This window comes from Barbatula barbatula (genome assembly GCF_947034865.1).
Source record: "Barbatula barbatula genome assembly, chromosome: 10".
Lineage (NCBI taxonomy): Eukaryota > Metazoa > Chordata > Actinopteri > Cypriniformes > Nemacheilidae > Barbatula > Barbatula barbatula.
In genome coordinates, this window is record NC_136773.1 from 17747550 (window position 1) to 17766899 (window position 19350).

Consider the following 19350-nt stretch of genomic DNA (forward strand, 5'->3'; position numbering starts at 1 on the left):
AACAGACACAGGGAAATGGACAACTAAGCTGTCTTGATCCTTTACACTTGCATTATGGTACCAAAAATACCATACCTTTTTACCTAACTAGACAGTTAAATATGAAGAGTTTGGTTCCAAAATGAGATAACTCAAGTTTCTAACGATTTTCAAAAATCATGTTTTTATCATGTTATCATGTTTTCATTGTGTGAGTTTGCTGTATTTTTTGTTATAATGTCTTAAATCAAAACAACCCAACTGCAGTTTGATGGATATCAATTGGAAGGCACAATAAAAAAACTGGATTTTTGAACATTTAAAAAAATGAGTTCTCAACTTGGAACCAAACTTTTCATATGTAGTTGGTATAATATCTATTTCAATCACATTCTTATGAGCTGAAGAGAAAAACAAATATAGACAGCACCGCACAAACACACCTTCAGATGGTAATGAGAAGTAAAAATTCATAAGAGTATGAAAAAGATAGATTTATTTACTGGCAAAATAGAACAAAACAAACAATAAAACATAATAAAATTAGAGATCAGGACTAGCAACAGTACAATGTATCCACAGAGATGTTTGGCTTTGCTTCACCCTATTCTTGCAAAAAAAAAAAACTGAAAGAGACATACAAAGAACAACAACAACAACAAAAATATTGACTTACAAAAAGAGAAAAAGACACTGAGGTCTTCTGAAGAACAACACTATCTACAAACACTGAAGATTAGCCACAAGGTTACAACAGCCTTTTTCATTCCATTTTCTTATGTCATTACAAAATGATAATTATGACAATCTCATAACTGTAATATTTGCCCTTGCTCCTAGCCGGATATTCAATGCAGTGTTTATTTCAGTGTTTGTAATGGAGGGATTCCATGTCATGAGAAAAAAGCTATTTTTAACGGTCTTACAAATACGGCACAAATCGTTTTGTAATCTGGCTCGATGTGCACTCGCCAAGTTCTCGGCAAAGCCATCCCTACAAAACAAACAGAAGAAATACTGCAGTGACAGGCAGAAACAAACAAGACTTCTAAAATGAAATCTGGACTTGTTTTAACTTATCCAGTGGTCATGCACCAATTACCAGAACCTTTCCATGTCATACTCGAGGGAAAATTTGCTGAAATAAAGACTAGAGTAAAACAAAACCTAATATTTGAACATAAAAGTTAGTGTTTTATCTGAACTGAAATGCAAAATGTCTTGGGAAACAAACAAAACAGAAATAAAAAGGTGCTCACATGGCTGCACCTTTTGAGCGAACCCATCCCCAAAATTGATCAATATCCCCAACCGCCATCCAGCTTGGCGTGCAGTTTCCCCAACCCCTGCCCCAAATGCCACATTTGCAAATGTCCATTAAACAAACGTGGCTTTCCTATACCTTCAGGGGCAATGAACGTTGCTCTCAAAAATGTAGAATACATTAATTATTTAACTTATATAATATTGTAGCATAAAATTGAGAACCCAGGAGCAAATTCTGGTTGGACGTGCGAAGCTCCAACCGACGAGTTTATCTGATGATGACTTGGAACGTACAACGGCAAAAACGTTTCCTAGGTTAGCTACTCCCCACAAGCACAACTCAAGGTATCCTGCAGTGTTTTGAAATGTCGTTTGTATTTGTACGTATAACTGTGTGTGTGTGATGCATTCAAGTATGCACAGCTATTAGTCCTCAGCACATGGATATGGTGACGTTAATGCCCAGGTTGCCGTTTTCTGCAAACAGCTGAGCGATGGAGGTGTCAAACACTAGGCAGTCACTGTTCATGATGGCGGTGGCGATGCCCTCGTGGATGGAACGTGGCGTGGCCTCCCAAGTGAGCCGCCGCCGGTGGCCGTTAAGCTCCAGCCGGTAGGCAAAGTTTTCCGCCTGTTTCCTTGTGCCGATCAGCTGCACGATGGCAAAGAACTGCTGGTGGCCATCGTATTTCTCCTGCTTCTCCAGCACGAGCATGAAGTGGAAGCCGAAGCACGACTGCATCATGACCCAGTCCACTGCCCCAGGCAGGTTGATATCTGTGGCCAGAAAGACAATATCCTCACCCTGTAGCGTGGTTATAGACTTGTGCTGGTGCAGCAAGTGGGGCATGACGGCGTCGAGCGAACCCTGCCACTTGCACGAAGCGCCAGGACAGGGGCAAGAATACGGCCGGAATTCACAAAGCTCCTCGTGCTCGGCCTTGTCTGTGTGCGGCAGGGTGACTTCGCAGCCCGACGAGGCGTACTTGCATGGGAACAGCACGGAGTTGGCCACTTTTTCCATGGCCAAATTGCGGATCGACCCGAGCGGGCCTCTGCAGGTGGGGCAGCAGGTGAGCTTGGGCCGGCAGTTGCTACAGACCAAGTGGCCGCTCTGGCACTGCAGGATGGGGGGCAACACATAGTCGAAACAAACAGGGCACTCAAACAGGCTGGCGAGGTCACTGTTGGATGCTGTGGTGCCCGACAAGGTAGGGACGCGCTGAGAAGGGGGACATTTTGAGGTTCCTGTGGGCAGCGCTGTGGCAGTCTGGCGACTCATTTCTGAAGAAAGAAAAGGAAAAAAAGAGGAGAATTAGTGTGGTTAATAGAGTCAACACTGTAGAAATTACCTCGAAGCACATTGAAAGGAACGAAGTTAAAAACAATTTCAAACCTGAGCTTTTTCCTGTAGACATTTTTAAAACACAGCCTTAAAGTGATAGTTTTCCTCAAAAAATTATTTGTATTGTAATTTACTCACACTCTTGTCATTTCTAACCTTTATGACTTTCTTTCCTCTGCAGAACACAGAAGAAGATACTTCAGAAAGTTGGTAACCGAACAGCACTGACCGCCATTCACTTCTATTGTATGGACACAAACCCAATGTGACCCAAGTGAATAGGGCCCGGTAACAACGTTCTTCAAAACATCTACTTTTGTGTTCTGCGTAAGAGAAACATTCATACAGGTCAATGAGGATGAGTAAATGATGACAAAACATTTTTGGGTGAATTATCACTTTAAGGGAAAATGTACACAACTTAGGGAGGGGTCACAAAGACCTACTAACTGTTCATTTAAATTTCCTCGAACGAAACTAGAACATTTATAAATCCAATTCGATATATCCCTAACACATATCTGCTGAATCACCCAGTATAAAATCATACATTTTGGAACACAGGCGAGTGTGAATTGCATAGCCATGCACACAGCCGAGTCTATTCAGAAATAAAGCCATCTATTGCAACCGATAAAGTCACATGTGGGCCTCTGGGGAACGCTCCGAGCTATTTCTAGCGTGAGCAAAACCCACAGATCTTCACCAGACAGGGAGCGTGGACTCCGATGTCTAGAGCGCATGTCTGCTGCAGGAGTGTTTCTATGGCAACTAGCTGCAGTAAGCAGTGTGTATGCTTTTGGGATGACCTGTAGGGAAGCGAATGAGAACAGCGATGGATTCTATCTGCTGCATGAAAGAAATGGGCTGTGACACCCCACCACTATATATACCCTACATTTACACATGCCGATAGGAAGCAACTGTAAATCAAGTGAAAAGCCTGCTTTTGGATGAAACGCAGAAACCGGTGAAGCTGGAAATAAAAGGAACACAGAACAAAAGAGCACGGCAGCTGGATCAGAGTGCCCTGAAACGGCTCCTGTGGACGAATATGGACTGTGCCAGGAGGCAGGGAGGGGGAGTGGGTAGACAGCGAAGCTGAGTATGTGTGTAGGTGGCTTAGAATCGGCTAGTAAACACATCTGTTCTGATAAAGCCTAATGTATTTTTAGCACCCTCACTGAGCTGCTCTCTGGGTTTGACACCTAGGGCCAAAATTAGCCTAAGCATGCTGTTGGCTCTACTTACCGAAGGCCTAGAAATATATGAATTTAGAATGTATAGATTGAATTGATGTATATGATTCACACATACCTGGATCGATATTCTGAAATGTGGTTAAGATTAGCGCGTTGAACAAAATCCCCATCTATCATTGATTTCTGGAATTTGAGGGGGTTTTGGGCTGACGTTTGACATTAATATGGTGTTAGGGAAAGAACACAGCTTCTGCAAGAGTTTATGATAACGTTTATCTATTGCCGTCCGTGGCCAAAACTGCTTGTGTGTGGTGTGATTGATACACGAGAGAGCCAAAGAGAGTCTGTCTCCTGGAAGTTGAGCCAAAGAGATAGCAAGCCAACTTCCCGCTACAGACACACAGCGGCCGATTGCTGTTGTAGACTAGTGTTACAACAGCAGCACTCCATTAGACTGATCTTCAACGACAGCTGAAGTGATCTATGAACCTCACAAAAAAGAAAAAGGCTAACTGAATTGGATTGTGACTTGAGGGCAAGACACCCTTGTCAGTCCAGTTTAGTTTAGAGAAAGAGCCAAACTGGTGAGAAGGGATTATTTATGGATACTGACTTTTATAAATTGTGGCTGGCAGGCAAAATACGCTACTACTGCCAAGGCTAAAATCAATCCGTCAGATATATGTTGGTTTCCTGAGGGGGAACGAAGAAGATGCATTCCAGAGCAGCATGTTCATACATCATGTCTTTGTTCATCCGTATAATGATGCTCTTCAATACGAGCAAGAATACATGTCTATTCATCAAACAATTAGTCCGATTTGGGTGGCTTGGATTTTTTTCAAGCAAACAACATTGCAAATCTTTATGGTCAGACATATATTTAACTTTGTAGTTCACTGTGCCAAGAGGGAGTTGACTACATATTTCCATAAGTCTGAAAAGCACTTTTAGTGTAGAAATTACATGGCACATAAATAGTATTCTTTGAGATAAAAACAGATTTGTAAGAATTGGTCTGGGAGTATGCAATACCGTAGCAGTTCTTGTGACATTGCTGATTTTCTCTGTAAACGTCTACACTGTCTGGAAATCAAAAGCAATGTGGCACGTTTTGATTCCAGCAGTTCTAAGCTGCTGTGTCAGTGGAAAGTTTGCAGTCCATCACATATAACAGGAAATCCTGTAAGCCCAGAGGAAGTGGTTGGAGCGCACTCTAATGGAGTTCGGAAGACAGAACAAAAGAGAAAGCCCAAACTACAGCCTAAAAACACTAAAATACCCAAGATTGTATTTTTAAGTCTCCTGTAGACAGTTAAACCATAACAGACCAGGTAACTTCAAAACATGACATTCATAGACTAAACAAAGAGTAACATAAGTAGGTGTGCAGGGCTTAATCCCATGTGTTCATTTGAAGGTGATATCTATCCTAAATATCTCTGTCCTATATATCTATTTGAATCTGTTTTTACATGATTGTGTCAGGTATTTTCTGAATCTGTGACAGCTTACTCTTAAATAATTAAGATATTACTTTACCCAACAGTGTTGGAGACTTGAAAACTTGTTTCATATTTAGTTTAAAAAAAATGATGAGTAGTATAACCAACATGTCAACATGTTTTATTAACAATAACTATAATTAGGGTTTGAGCGAGTAGCGCTAGAAACCTATTATATTTTCTGTTTTATTCTTATTCTTCCCTAAAACTGATCGGGCAGCCCAAACCGTAAGGCCGACAGAGCTGAGACTCGGTCAGATGGTAGTAGTCTTTGTCGCTACTCAGATAGATGGAGCCAGCCATGTTGGACCATAGGGGGCGCTACAGCGATGCCCAAGTGTTTTATATCAATGTAATCATTGGCTCAAAACTTTAAAAAGTATATCCCCACGAATTAGCATTATATGAAGAACTTACTTTTGGGAACGATATTATTATAATTAATAGTTTTGAATCTGTTATTAAAAATATTAATCAACTGGTTGAGACATGAATTGTTTGCCAGCTCAGATGCTTACCTTCACACAACAGTATTATTACCATTACATCATAGGTACTTTTTTTAGAGATTGCCTAAAGTAAGGAAAAGACCTACCACATACCACACCCTACAGCCAAAGGCCTGTAGTTTCTCTGGAGTGGTCACTCATTTCCAAATTAAGTCACAGGTAATTGCCATCAGGTCAAAGTCATGTCTCAAGTCTCCTTTGTTTACAGTGTTGAAAATTTGACAGTGAACATAAGTCTCGCTGTGCACAGACCATACATTTAGAAACCATGTGTTTGGCAAAAGATAAAAGCTGATTCCTGACAGAACAGATGATAAGCGCTGGCAAGAAAAGCAACAGGAAACGAAAGACCTTAACTTAAGGCATACAAAAAGATATATCCAAGCTGGTATTTAAAGCGAAAGCTCACCCAAAAGTAAAAATTCTTTTTTAAAAAGACTTTCCTTCTTCTCCAGAACACAAAAGAAGATACTTTGAAGAAAGTTGGTAACAGAACAGCACTCACCACCATTCCCTTGGTATGGACACAAACCATTGCAAGTGAATGGGGGCCATTTAACAACATTCCTCAAAATATGTTCTTTCGCGTTCTGCGGTAGAAAGAAACTCATAGGTTAGAAATGACAAGAGGGTGAGTAAATAATGACTTTTTTGGGGGGTGAACTATCATGAAGGAGCTGTTATGCTTGTTTGAAGTGTACAAATGTGATTAACCTCTGACACGAACCATCTATATGAATTAGCAAAGTAACTGAACACGGTTTCTGCCCGTGTAGTACTTTAAAAAGCGAGAGACACGTTTGGCTAATATATAGTTCCAGCTGCACTGTTATTTGGGGGGAATTATGAATCTCATGGCATGAAATGAGCTGCAAATGCTAACTTTATTGAACTCTGGCTCGCTGTTTTATCAGATTATAATGTGGCCTGATGTCAGGGTAACAAATTCCAAGAAGATATTTGTGGTGAGGAGTAGCGTTTGCTCAGTAGATGTTAGCATAGGTTTTGTGGTTACTGTGGTCTTTCTAATGTGCTTAGTGGTCTGCAACATTCTGTATTGGGTATTAGTGTTATTCCTGAGATTGGAATTAGGCGATATTTATTATGTATAATAAAAGCTTTGTGTTAAGATTTATGAGTTAAGTTTGACAAGCTCTGCTCATTTCTGTATATGGCTTGCATGTACTGAGGAAACGAGCTTCTACAGTACAAATGGATGATTGCATAAGGGGTTTGCTGGATATATTCTGGGACATGTTCCAATAAAATGAACTGTTCATGCTCTTTTCTCATTTGTTAACAAATCTTTGGAAGACGATTCTCTGGAAATAGCCCTTATGGAATTGATGGCAGGCATGGACAAGATTTTGGTGGATGAAGAGATTAATCATTAAGGTCATCAGCGTGAAGCAGCACATGATGGTTTGGGTAGACATGGGAGTTTGTTGGTTAAGGGCCAGAGGAAATGGGAATCCGATGGTACAGACTGGTTCGACTATTACAGATAGGTATGGAGAATATTAACAGGCACTGCTTTGGATGAAGAAACTATTATTGTCCATCTATCTCAAGCTTTCCACATCACCACAAACTCAGGCTGAACTAAAGGAACCAAGAGGAACCTAACCATTGCAAGTTTCAACCTGCATAGGGCCTGCACATTGGCATAAAACTCTGATTGAATAAGTACAATTGTTATGTTTTCACAACAGAACTCACAGGTTGAGAATATAAATATGAGAACTTGCCTTCGTCCATATGATTCCTAAGTACGTCTCTCTTCTTTCCTTGAAATGTGAGGACCTCTGGAATGCAAGAGAGAAAGAGACAGATAGAAAAACAGAGGTGGTTTGATTAGTCTTTAAACAGACAGAGAAACACATTTTAAACAACTGTAAAGCAGTTTTCAAATAGTGTTAATTTCGTTAACGAAATTAATGATGAAAAATATTAATCAAAGACTATTTTCCCAGGACATAGACAAGTCGAGGACGAAACGAAAAGGTCATTAAATGACAACTAAGACTTTATCAGCACGTAATGTCGTTGACGAAAAATGATGAGACTAAAATGAAGTAACAATAAAAAATAACCCAAAAACTATTTTTAGGCTTTGTAATATTAATCTTCAATTCTTATTCGACAGAGTTTTGTGCGTGCGTTCATGTTTGCGGTTGCCAGATAACAGGAGTTCAGATCCCCAAACAGGGATGAAAGGTTAAAAAAGTATACGTTTTCTGCCAGTGGGTGACAAAATTTTTGCAATCTGGCAACCATAAGCAAATGCTCTCACGGTGGAAGCACCATTGAGGATCTCTCAAGTCAATAAACAAGAGTTGAGCGATCTCCAGCCGGTCTGTGTTCTCTCATGAGCTACTCGAGCCGCGTTCATCTCCACTACATTGTGTGTCTGCAATTGTGGTTGCTAAATAAAGACATCCCACCTTGCGAAAACTGCGATTCCGTTCACAACGTTCCTAAAGTTTTTCTTCACCGTCAGTCGCGTTGTTTCCAGGGAATTGTAAATATTTTGCGGGAATCAGGAAGACGCTAGTAATTTGCGGGAGAACTTAAGGGAGAGGTTGGATGTCTATGAATAGGCCTATGCACTTATCAGACCTCTGTGGAAATACTTCGTAGATGAAGCTAGATGAAGTATGCACATGATTTGACATTCTATTGATTTGTGCTTTTTGGTATAAGAGATACTTATTTGAAATATAACAACTAATTTCTGAAACAGCAACAATGACCGTGATTATAATATTTTGCTAAATATTTGTCATTTTAACCATTATGAAGCATGATGAAAAAAGTGACTAAGTGACTAAACGAAAATGCATAGACATTTAGTCGACCAAACAAAAAGAGGACAGGAGAATGACTAAATAAGATAATAACTAAAAAGTGTTTTGTCGTGGGACTAAAACTAAGACAAAATAAGAAAAAGCGGACAAAATTAACACTATTTTCAAAGAGGACAGCAGGTGAAATCAGTTCTCACATCTAGTCAGTGCAGCAAAACAAGTCCGCTCTTCAAGCTTTACCGCAAATACAACAAAAACAGGGGGAAAAACAGGGAACAGATCTGCAACATACTACACAACCTCCTTTTTTACAATTTATTTACATAAACAAAATAAAAATACCTGCAAAAGATCAATAACTCTTAGGTCATGGCTGTACAAAACTTTTACATAGTGTAACTTTCTTAAATACTTCTATGCGGTCTCTTTCATATTTTATATATTACTCATATTTGCTATGTTCGGTTCGATCAAAACGAACCATGATTTCTCATTTAATGAGATTTATTTGTGTAAGTGTGAACGCTGCCAACCGAACCCTGGTGTGCACCAAACAAGCGGACCAAGACCACTGAAAAGATGGGTCTCGGTCCACTATCAAAAAAAACTCGGTTCGATTGAAATATGAACTCAAAATGGACCAAGGGCATTGAACAGAACCAAAAACCAGAAGGGATGATAATATAAGACTCGAAAATCAAGTGATTTGGTCATATAAAATGAATGTTTATTAGATCTGTGCTTGCGCATGTAACAGAGGAATTCCTGGTGCCGTTTTACTGCTTCAAACACTTCACGCGAGATACCAGATTCCTAAAAATACCATCATATGCGCAGGCATACACTGGGCATGTATAACCCAGCACACAGCATTGTTTTGCATGTCTGGTAAGTTCAGTTTTAAAATATAAATCATAAGAGCTGTCCAATCACGTTGTGACTTTACGTGAGCTGTTGGGTTCGATATCTTTAGGTTCACTGTTAAAATGCCAGTCTGAACGCTAAGCGAACCAGGACTTAATGCATTTTCTTCTTTTTGGTCCGGACCAAAATGCCCAAAAAGAACCGAACTACACATGTGAACGCAGGCTTACTGTATGTTGACATATCCCTCCACCCGAACTGCTTAGATGTAACAGCATGAAGCAGTATTTATAGAGGCACACTATTTTAAATGGAAAGTCTGTTAAAGCAGATTTAACATCTTGCCCTACACCATGGTTTAGTACTAATGCACAGCACAATACCGCCCTTGCTTCACATTGATTTCTCCACATTAGACCACACTTCAATATTTCATCAGATGCCATTCAGGGTGGAAGATCGATCAATGTGCATTAAAGTATCTAGTGAAATTGTTCAGAATTTTAAGAGGTATGAAATATGAAATATGGCAGATGGTCAATAGCACAAATCAAAATGACAAAAACCAACAGAGACTTAACTCAATACTCAATTTTGTTTCAATATTAACACTGACCCTCCTGCTACTTAGACCTACATTATTAATGCACTAAACTTCCACTAATATGAATTTCTGTTTTTTACTAATCTTTAGTGTGGAAAACTCAAGATTAGCTTTCTTTTAAGAATATAATTTTAAAATCTACTTTTAAAGTGATTTTCGCTGTAGTATTGCATTTAACTGCCAGTGCAAATAAAACAAATAAAAACTTTCTTTGGCTAGTAAATGCTCACTATGTCACTATGTAAAGATCATAGAAACACATGTGAATCTCCAGCCTGTGAGTCAGTGTTGCTTCAGAAGGCAGACGAGTCCTGGCCTGCCTTTACTGTACTGTCTAACATTAGTGTTCAGCATACCCCCACCCGACCCAATACATTAACATGTAACGAAGTATAAACTATCACAATACAAAGGGTATAAAAGATGCAGAGATAACACGCAAAGTGAGTCTGATGACAGCTCCATTTCTTCACCATACAATACAGAGAAAACCATGGCTGGGAGAGATCTCTGTATTGTAAAGCAAGCAGAAGAGACAACACAGTGCTGTCTCTCGAAACAGACAAAATTTCCATTCTTTGTCCTCAGCCAAATCCGAGGAATGTAACCAGAGGCCCTAAGAAAACCAACTGCATGAATGGCTTATTTTTCCGTCTTATGTTAACAAAAGGAAGGCTTGGGTTAACACATTGAATACAACGCACAAGAAACCGGCATGGCTTGTCTCTTCCAGGCGAGCGGGTTGTGCTGGTAAGCATGTAAGTGAGAGAGAACAAGTTTTTGTTACCTTTAGGTTTACTGGAAGTATGGGCAGCTATGCAAGAAAAGAGCTTGAGCACCCCCTTCCATGAGTACACAGGCTGCAGCCTAACAGTGGCCGACATGGGGATCAGATCGATTCTTCATCATGGTCTTTTCATAAAAAGAAAACAAGAAAGCCCATTAGAAAGGGCCCCTCCTCAAATGTTTCTTAAACTCTTCATTCAGAAACCTGTTCGAAACTCTGCTCCAACAGGTCACCCAAGGCCAGCGTAACGTATCCCCACATCCGATCCTCCCAAAGGAGGAAAGAGATGATCTTTGAACACCTCACACTTGTCTAAGTAATTCCTGCATTTATCCAGTCGATTCCTTAAAGTTGAACCTGTTTTAAATTACAATCCAGGATAAACACAAAGAAAGTTGATCAAGCAAGAGGTAAAAAACAATAGTTGTAATCCAGGAATGTTACACAAGTAGATCCAGCTTCCAATGCCTGACAGGAGACCCGAGATGTCCGTAAAGAGGGGGAAAAAGCGGAAAAACGGGGTGAGCCGAGTTGACTCGCGCGCTCTCTCTCCCCTCTTAAAAGCACATTCCAGGACCGTGTGAGAAAGACCACTCCCTGGACATAAGAGTACCCTGCCAGCTCTCCCGAGGTGAAATCGGAGAGAAGCAACACGCTGTTACGCGGAGAAGCAAACTCTCAAAGCGACCGCAGAAGGAATGGACGAAGCAGAGTCCCGCCTGCACCGCCGCCGCTGTTGCCTGTGGGTTGGGGAGTCAAATGTCAGTGTGGTGTCAGCATGCTCGCTCTACCTCTCCGTCTCTCTCTCTCCCTGAGGAGAGAGGAGGAGTGGGACCTGTGCATGGGCCCAGCCGTGTCAGATTACACCGCTCCTCCTCTTGCGGCTGCCTCTGCCTCTATTCATACTGCTCAGACAAAGAGACTTTACAGCACAGCACCTCAGCGGCAGCCGCCAACCTAAACAAAACACTTTCCACAAGACAGTTAAGACACGCCGCTTGTAAAGGGTTATGGCACTAATAAAAACCACGTATCCCTCACAATGCATCTTTATGGGCCGATTAATGCCTTTGAACGTAGCGTGAGGGAACATGACAGATTAAAACAAATGTAATATTGCAAGCTTTAAAGTTCTTTACTGCGGTAAAGAAGCTCTATGCACAGACATCACCAGTCAAAAAGATGTTGTTTACCACCAAGTACTGCCACTCACCACACGCTCACCACTACCCAAAATATCCCAATACACACCCACGTTTAGAATGAGGCAGATAAAAACAACCTGACCTTTTTACTCTTGAAACCAACATTAGGTCTGAAGGATGTCTTCCGATGCCTTTTTCAGTGATATTACAGAGCTCCGACTGTCCTGTGTGACCTTTGGGGCTTCAGTCCAGTCAAAACATGCCCTGCAGATTTATAGTGATAAACTCCAAATTCCACAAAAGCCGTTCTCATTCATTAAGTGAGACTTAATGAACCCATCACCTTGAAAGTTACACAAGGTGGTAAATCCTTTTAAATTATTCCTCTTTCATGCAAAAACATCTGTTAATCACAGAGCTGTTACATACAATGAAGCCGATAATCACACGAAGACATGAAAGCTTTTCAAAGGACCAGACCATTTGCTAAATCTTTTGTTCATGTGTTTGTGCATTATCATACGAATGGGAAGATGTGAGTGGTCACGCTTGTAAAATAGGAAGTTTGTTTTATAAGGTAATCTCATTCATCTGTCTCTAATAATATAGTAAACTAAAACAACTCTTGTTTATAAAAATATAGCATAATCTTCATATGCAAGGTGTTTTTGTATACTTTAATAACACAAACATTAAATTTAGGTAAAGAACTCAGAGACTGGACAGATTCCCAATGATGATACATCTTATGATTATATCAAATCGATCCAAGATGAAACCAACATAGATTTGGACTCATATACTGCCTTAAAAAGGCAATTACAGCTCATCTCTGAAATCAAACCACCATGTGCTCCACACTGCCCCCAAGGGCCCAGATCATGTGCAGACAGTACGTTTTGTTAAATGTACAAAGCTCCAATCAACACAGTAGAAGCACCTGTAAACAAAAGGACTGAGATTCAGCCCAGCATTATCCATTTAAATGAAGGCTCATGACCAATATTTACATGCAGGTCACTGAGCTCAGCATCAAGTAAAAACTGCCTCTCCACCAACGCTGGAATGCAAAACAGGTTTCCAGTGGAAAAAATGACATAAAATCAGATTTGAACATCTCAGCGGCAGCACGCACCCTCATGTGAACCGGAAGATCATCAATACAATTGTTTTGAATTAAATAAAGCTGGTACACACGGAGCGGTCTAAACAGATGGTCTTTATACACCCTAATCCGCATTAAACACACACACCTTGATTTAAACACAAATGTGCTGAAAGGACATTCATTCACAGCCTTACACAGAATATTACCTTTACAAAACATTAGGGGTGTGACAAGATCCGATTTGTCGCGTGAGATCCGATTGGTCTCACGAAAACAAAATATCTGACTCGAAATTGCGACCATATTAGTGACATATGTTCCCTAAATTTAACCTGTGCCACCTCAAAATATATTTGGGAGCATTTGTGTGAGAGCACAATTTGTTGTCGTGCAGTGCTGTGAGCTACAGTGACCGGCCCGGCCATTCATATACAACGTGATTTACCATCACGCAGCGCTACGTTTCCCCCGTCTCTCTATGTAAACACACCCTAGACGGGCGGTTTCAACATTCGTGCACATCTTTCGCATCCGCAGCGCCTCTCGAATGGACGGACCATGCTTTGGGCTTTAAGCACTAGGGTTTACGGTGGTTCTCGCTGCCAGGAGAACAGCAGCGGACTTAACAACAAGTAGAGTTTAGCAATTGCAAGTTCACATTACGTTACCTTAAATATATTCACATGCAAATCTCTTCAAACACAGATAATCTGTCTCTTACATATGAACAATTTTTGCATAAAATAAGATGTGTTTACGTAGTTTAATCGGTTTCTCTGAAGGCTTTGAAGGTTTAGTCAGTGGAGGAAGGAGGATTGACAGTGTGATATGATAGCCACCTCTGCTAACACGAGCACTATACAAAAGCATATTGAGAAAACAACCATAGCTCTTTACTTAAAGCTATGCCTGTTAAGAAAACAAATCATGCTTTTTGTGTTATTACTGCCTGTCAGTTGAGTTTGTTGAAAAACATTTTGCAGTGTTGACATATTACTACTGCATAATATAATTAATTAAAACATAAGATGAAAGAGAAAAAAAAAAAATCGCATTTTGTGCTTATAAGGTGATTAAGAGACTATTTTCCCCTATATATTTAATCATTGAGGATTTCTTTAAAAAAAAAGTCTAAAAAAATAATCTTGTGAATTTAGTATCAGTCTGGGATAAGGGTCTCGTCACACCCCTACAAAACATATCTTTCGCAGTCAATATGAATACAAAACAATCCTAGAGACATAAAACGGGCAAAACTGATTTAATCTCTAGCAAACAATACTGTGTGTAGATAGTCCATTACCGTTATCTCACCACTAAACAAACAGCATCGTCCCAAATCATGTCTCCAAGTCACCCTTTCACTTCAAAAAAGAAAACAGAAGCTTTTCCGTCTGAAGACAAACAGGGGAAATAATGCAGAACATGCACACTTCATTAGCTATTCTATCCCATCCATTATCTCCTGCTCATCTCTATGATATCTTCTCAATGGACAGAATCCATTACAGCCCTATCCTGTAACTCTATATGTAGAGAGCTCAAGGCTGGGGCTGCTAAGGTAACCAACAGCTCTAACCATTATCGGACCCAAGTTGACAGTAAGAAGGGCGGGTAAGGACACAATGTGTTATGCTGTGTATGTGATTTTACAACCATGCGTTGTTAACGCAATGCTCTTACCACTGAGTCAATTTTAAAGGCATAGTTCACCCAAAAAAAAAAATTCTGTCAACATTTTCTCATCCTCTTGTCATTTCAAATGATGATATTTTGAAGAATGTTGTTAACTGGTCCCCATTCACTCGCATTGGTTTTGTGTCCATACAATAGAAATGAATGGGGCCAGTGCTGTTCGTTTACCAACATTATTCAAAATATCTTCTTTTGTGTTCTAGGTATGAAAGAAAGTCCAGCAGGTTTGATATGACAAGGGAGTGAGTAAATGATGACAGAATTTCCAATTCCCAAACTATCACTTTAAGCTTACACTTTCAAAATCTAGCATGCTAGGTGTATTAGTGCTAATACTAGGGATGTAACAATATCAACATCACACTGTATACCTCGGTATAAAGATGTAAAAGACATCTCTATTGTACTATAAAGGTACTGCACCTGCACAATGCCGAAAAGCATATCACCACAATAATAATCAATAAACAAATCTAAATATGCAAAATTCAGAAGCAGCACTGTCACTGAGAGCAAACACAGAGGGACGGAATGTGAAAACTGAATCCACCCACTTCCATGCATGTACATAGGGTCATACACGCGACGTAAACAATCAGGCTTCTTGTCTGCTACTCTCGGAGAGATGGTCCTCCAGAATTACGATCATGTAGTGATTAACTAGGTATATTGGTGGCACAAGGTGGTGGAGAAAAGACTAGCGTGTTAGCAAAAAAAGAATGCAGAATGGGATAAAGTGTGTGAAATGGTGTCTGCTCTTTACTCCTGTTTCAGCTATTGTAAACAAGATCAGGTTACCTCCCCATTACCTTGGAACAGAGGTGTCTAACTTTAAAGACACGTGTAAATTTGACCTGATGCGAAGTTTGTGCAGCTGCCACAGAGAAGACAGGTTCAGAACACGAAGAAATCACAATAAAACGACAGGTCATTGATAAAAATGATGCAACCGAGCTGCAGGTAGGGTGACAACAAACCCAAGACGTTCCTATTGTATAAGAACTTACTTTCACACCACTGCTCGCCGGCTACACCCAGTGTACAAAAAAGGTAAACAATCAATAATTGTGTGAAGAAAAATCAATAACAATCTAGATCTCCGCCGCTTAGATGTGTAAAGAGAATGAAGGAGTAGAATTTCACTTCCAGGTGCCTGGACACACCGAAACACAATCTTGCTGTATATTGCATTGCAAAAGGCAGTAGAAGAGAAATATAATGTTTTTACCTGACACCTTCTTGAACACTCCAAAAGGGAGAGTTCAAAGATCCATGTTAAACTACAGCTCTACGAAAACAGTGAAGCCAGGCCATCTCAAAATGTTTGGGTCTGGCTAAGCGAGACTAACTGGGTGGCTGCACACAGCAGAATAGGTTAGCTACAGGTGAGGTTTGACTATCCTATCTCGCCATTAGTGCAACACCAAATCCAACTTAACCTCAATTACTGCAATCAATAGGGTAGATGCTTAAAAAGACCGTAAAGGGTAAAAACAACAACATATCCCGTTTTAGCCCAATGTAGTGTTGCAACAATGATGTAAGCAAAGCATCTCCATGGCAAATCTCAGTCGCTTTTGTAAACAAAACGGAGTGATCACGTTGCCAAGTTCAAGGCGTCTGTGAGCTTTAAATAAATCCCATGTGTAGCAAAGACATGCATGCATTTAACCCCTTTGGGTTTGAAGCAATCACACCTTCATATTTGGTGATTTTGCCTAATGTGTAGTGTTCAGAAATCCCCAGATTCATTTTCCTCAGCACTGCAATACTCTTTATTCCCACATACACACAACGTGCACACAGCATTACTATAATATACAGGTGACAGTAATACACATTGGAAACTAACTAACCCCGTCGATACTAGATCTAGTGTGCATGTAGATTTTGACTAGCACCTGATGAAATTAATATTACTCTCCAAGCCGATCGATGGTCTGTCCCAACTGAGACGGTCTGTCTGAATGACAACCAACGCTCCTGCAGCATCACAAACGTTAAATATAAACAATTCCGAATGCATACAACGGAGTATGAAAAAGAAAACTGCAATAGTCACGGAATAGTTGCACACTACAGTTGAACTTAGTGTGTATGCCTGACCAGCAGCAGCAAACACAGGGGGCTAGCAAAGCCGGGCTAATAATGGCTACACGGAACATCTCGGCGTTTAAGATCATTAATACAAACTAAATGTCTGGCTACAGACGAGTCTAGCACAATAATAGTGCGTTAACAAAAACCAGTCCAGAAAAGTGTAGATTTTTATTAGCAACACGGTGAAATGTCTTACATCACGGTCGGCTAGCTGCTTTTAGCTAGCTCGCTAAGCCCAGTAAAATCAACAACAGAGCCATTATACTCGAATAAGGGTTTAAACCCCAGCTCTTACCTCAGGATAAATATCCGTTTGCTGCCGGAATAAACAGTTAAAAAGTAATCCACTGCACGTCGCTCCCCTTTAGGGTTTACGTCCGTTAATCGTTTGGATGTTTGTGTTTCCACATTCGCTAAAAGGAGACGCTGCTGTCGCCCGGCAGGCTCGGTGTCGCGCACTGACTGAGGCTGTTCAAATATATTTTTTGCACGGGAGCGGAGCCATAGGGCTTCGTGCACGCGCCTCCATAAAAACCTCGGCCACATGAACGCGGTAAGGACGGAGGCCAGCGTTGGAGCAACGGACAAATATTAGACAACATACTTCTGGATATGAGATATTGGAGCGACAGTTTCTACACAAACGGAGAATTAGAAGCCACCAAATAATTTGTGTTGGATTGTAGTTATATTAGGATGATAACGGTTTCAGGAGAATATGTTCTTCGGGTCTCCGCTGGTATTGTGATGGGTTCTGTTGGTGGGAATCAATAGAAAACCAGTTAAACCCCAAAACACACTGCTGTGTCAAGGTTCATAATGGTTTTTGTAATGGAAAAATGTTTTTCAGCAGGGCAGGATGAGTTTCTCATTCTTTGCTTTCTCAGCTGGGGTCATAAAGAAAAACGAAATTAAGGCATTTAAGGAAATGAATGCTACACAGTATAATTTTATATAAAAGATTTGTTGTGCATTAAATATATGTTTTTCTATATTAAGCAGCATGGTCTAAAGATTACATAATGGCTCAACCAAGCCACTGTGGTATAAGGGTGTGATGTTAGCTAACCGTGACATGTTGTAATGAACCAACTAGTTTATTTTCCACACCACTATTGTTTTAGTGTTCTCTATTTAAAGTTTGTTTTTAATTATTTATTGACCGAGGACTCCTCTTGAGAGTTCCCTGTCTAGGATTAACAGAGATACCTTTACCTGTCACTGGGCACTACTGTTTGTAAGGTGTCCTATTATGTTACTAATGTTTCCTACATGTCATTTTTCATGAACATAGCTTAGTGGAGCAAGCAAATGAATGGCTAAAATTGCTGTCATGTGTCGTACAGAACTGTACACTGTATTATAAAAACTACATTAAACCAATAAAATAAAACCAAAGAGCACAACAAAATAATGCACAGACACCTGTTTAACTTAATTCATCCTAATAATATAAAAAGACGTATAATAATTATATAGATTTAATATGTGCAGAACTGGACCTGGATTCAGTTTTTTCTATATTTATTGTCCGTAGTTACATTACTAGACATATAGAGGCACATTCACAGTCTCATCTTGATCAATAAAAGATCCCTGTGTTGTTGTTTAAAATGGGTCTTGATAGATGAACTGTTGCATGCTTAAGAGAAGGAAAACGGGCTGTCTGACAATATTGCTAAAACTTTAAATTCTCTGAGAACTGCTAACAAAACTGCTCATATCAAAGTGACATCATTGAGTAAGACTTTACCAGACATACCTCTGGAAGTGTGCCAACAGGATGAACTATCTCCAGACTTGTAATTGTATATTAATTATGAGTCATTTGTTAGGTAGGCACCTCATAGGTAACTATTACGAGGCTTAAGATTCACTCCCTATGTTGAAAACTGTAAAATGAAACAACAATAAAAGTGAGTAGACTTTTACTGTAAATTAGCTCTGTGTGCCTCCAAATTTGCCAACTCAGCCACTGAAAGGAAATGACATCATTGTTTAGAGCTCTGCAGCAGATGGAGGAGTGAGAGCGGCCCCTCCCTTAGCCACGGGAGCAACCAGTGTGCCGAACTGAGAATTCAAAACAGCATTTTAGTCACACAGTTAGTTTTTATCTCTAAAGAACACAAAATAAGATATTTTGAAGAACATTTGTAACCGAACAGCACCAGCCCCCATTCACCTCTCTTGTATGGACACAAAACCAACGCAAGTAAATGGGTGCCAGTTAACAACATTCTTCAAAATATCTTCTTTTGTGTTCTGCAGGAGAAAGTCAAACAGGTTTGAAATGACAAGAGGATGAGAATGATGACAGACATTTAGTTTTTGGGTGAACTATCACTTTAAGTATCACATGTCTGCAGGTTTTACTTTACCAAGTGTCCTGCCTGCCAGCAAAATTCTTGAATGCAGTCATTCCTTCTTTATATTA

At 40.1% G+C, this 19350-nt stretch overlaps 1 protein-coding gene across 5 annotated transcripts; it reads right to left on the bottom strand.

The window, feature by feature from the left end:
• Window positions 1-458: 458 nt before the first annotated feature.
• siah1 (siah E3 ubiquitin protein ligase 1) lies at window positions 459-17490 on the bottom strand. 5 transcript variants are annotated; one of them, XM_079465304.1, is made up of 5 exons: window positions 17212-17366; window positions 11073-11608; window positions 10869-10993; window positions 7555-7611; window positions 459-2529 (listed from the first exon to the last, which is right to left on the bottom strand). In XM_079465304.1, the coding sequence occupies exons 3-5, from the start codon at window positions 10963-10965 to the stop codon at window positions 1679-1681; spliced, it is 1005 nt and encodes a 334-aa protein (XP_079321430.1). In that variant the 5' UTR covers window positions 10966-10993; window positions 11073-11608; window positions 17212-17366; the 3' UTR covers window positions 459-1678. The 5 variants fall into 5 exon arrangements, with proteins under 5 accessions (XP_079321430.1, XP_079321431.1, XP_079321434.1 ...); XM_079465305.1 differs by having other exon boundaries at window positions 11073-11225; window positions 17212-17363; XM_079465308.1 differs by lacking the exons at window positions 11073-11608; window positions 17212-17366 and adding an exon at window positions 8811-8847 and having other exon boundaries at window positions 10869-10904.
• Between the last annotated feature and the right edge of the window lie 1860 nt (window positions 17491-19350).

Bases quoted from the DNA above. Each gene is read 5' to 3' on its own strand.
- siah1 (XM_079465304.1), bottom strand. From the start codon at position 10,965: ATGTCGGCCACTGTTAGGCTGCAGCCTGTGTACTCATGGAAGGGGGTG. The intron at 7,612-10,868 runs GTAACAAAAACT...CTTGCATTCCAG, and splicing joins TACTTCCAGTAAACCTAAAG to AGGTCCTCACATTTCAAGGA. The intron at 2,530-7,554 runs GCAAGTTCTCAT...TTCTTTCTTCAG, and splicing joins TAGGAATCATATGGACGAAG to AAATGAGTCGCCAGACTGCC.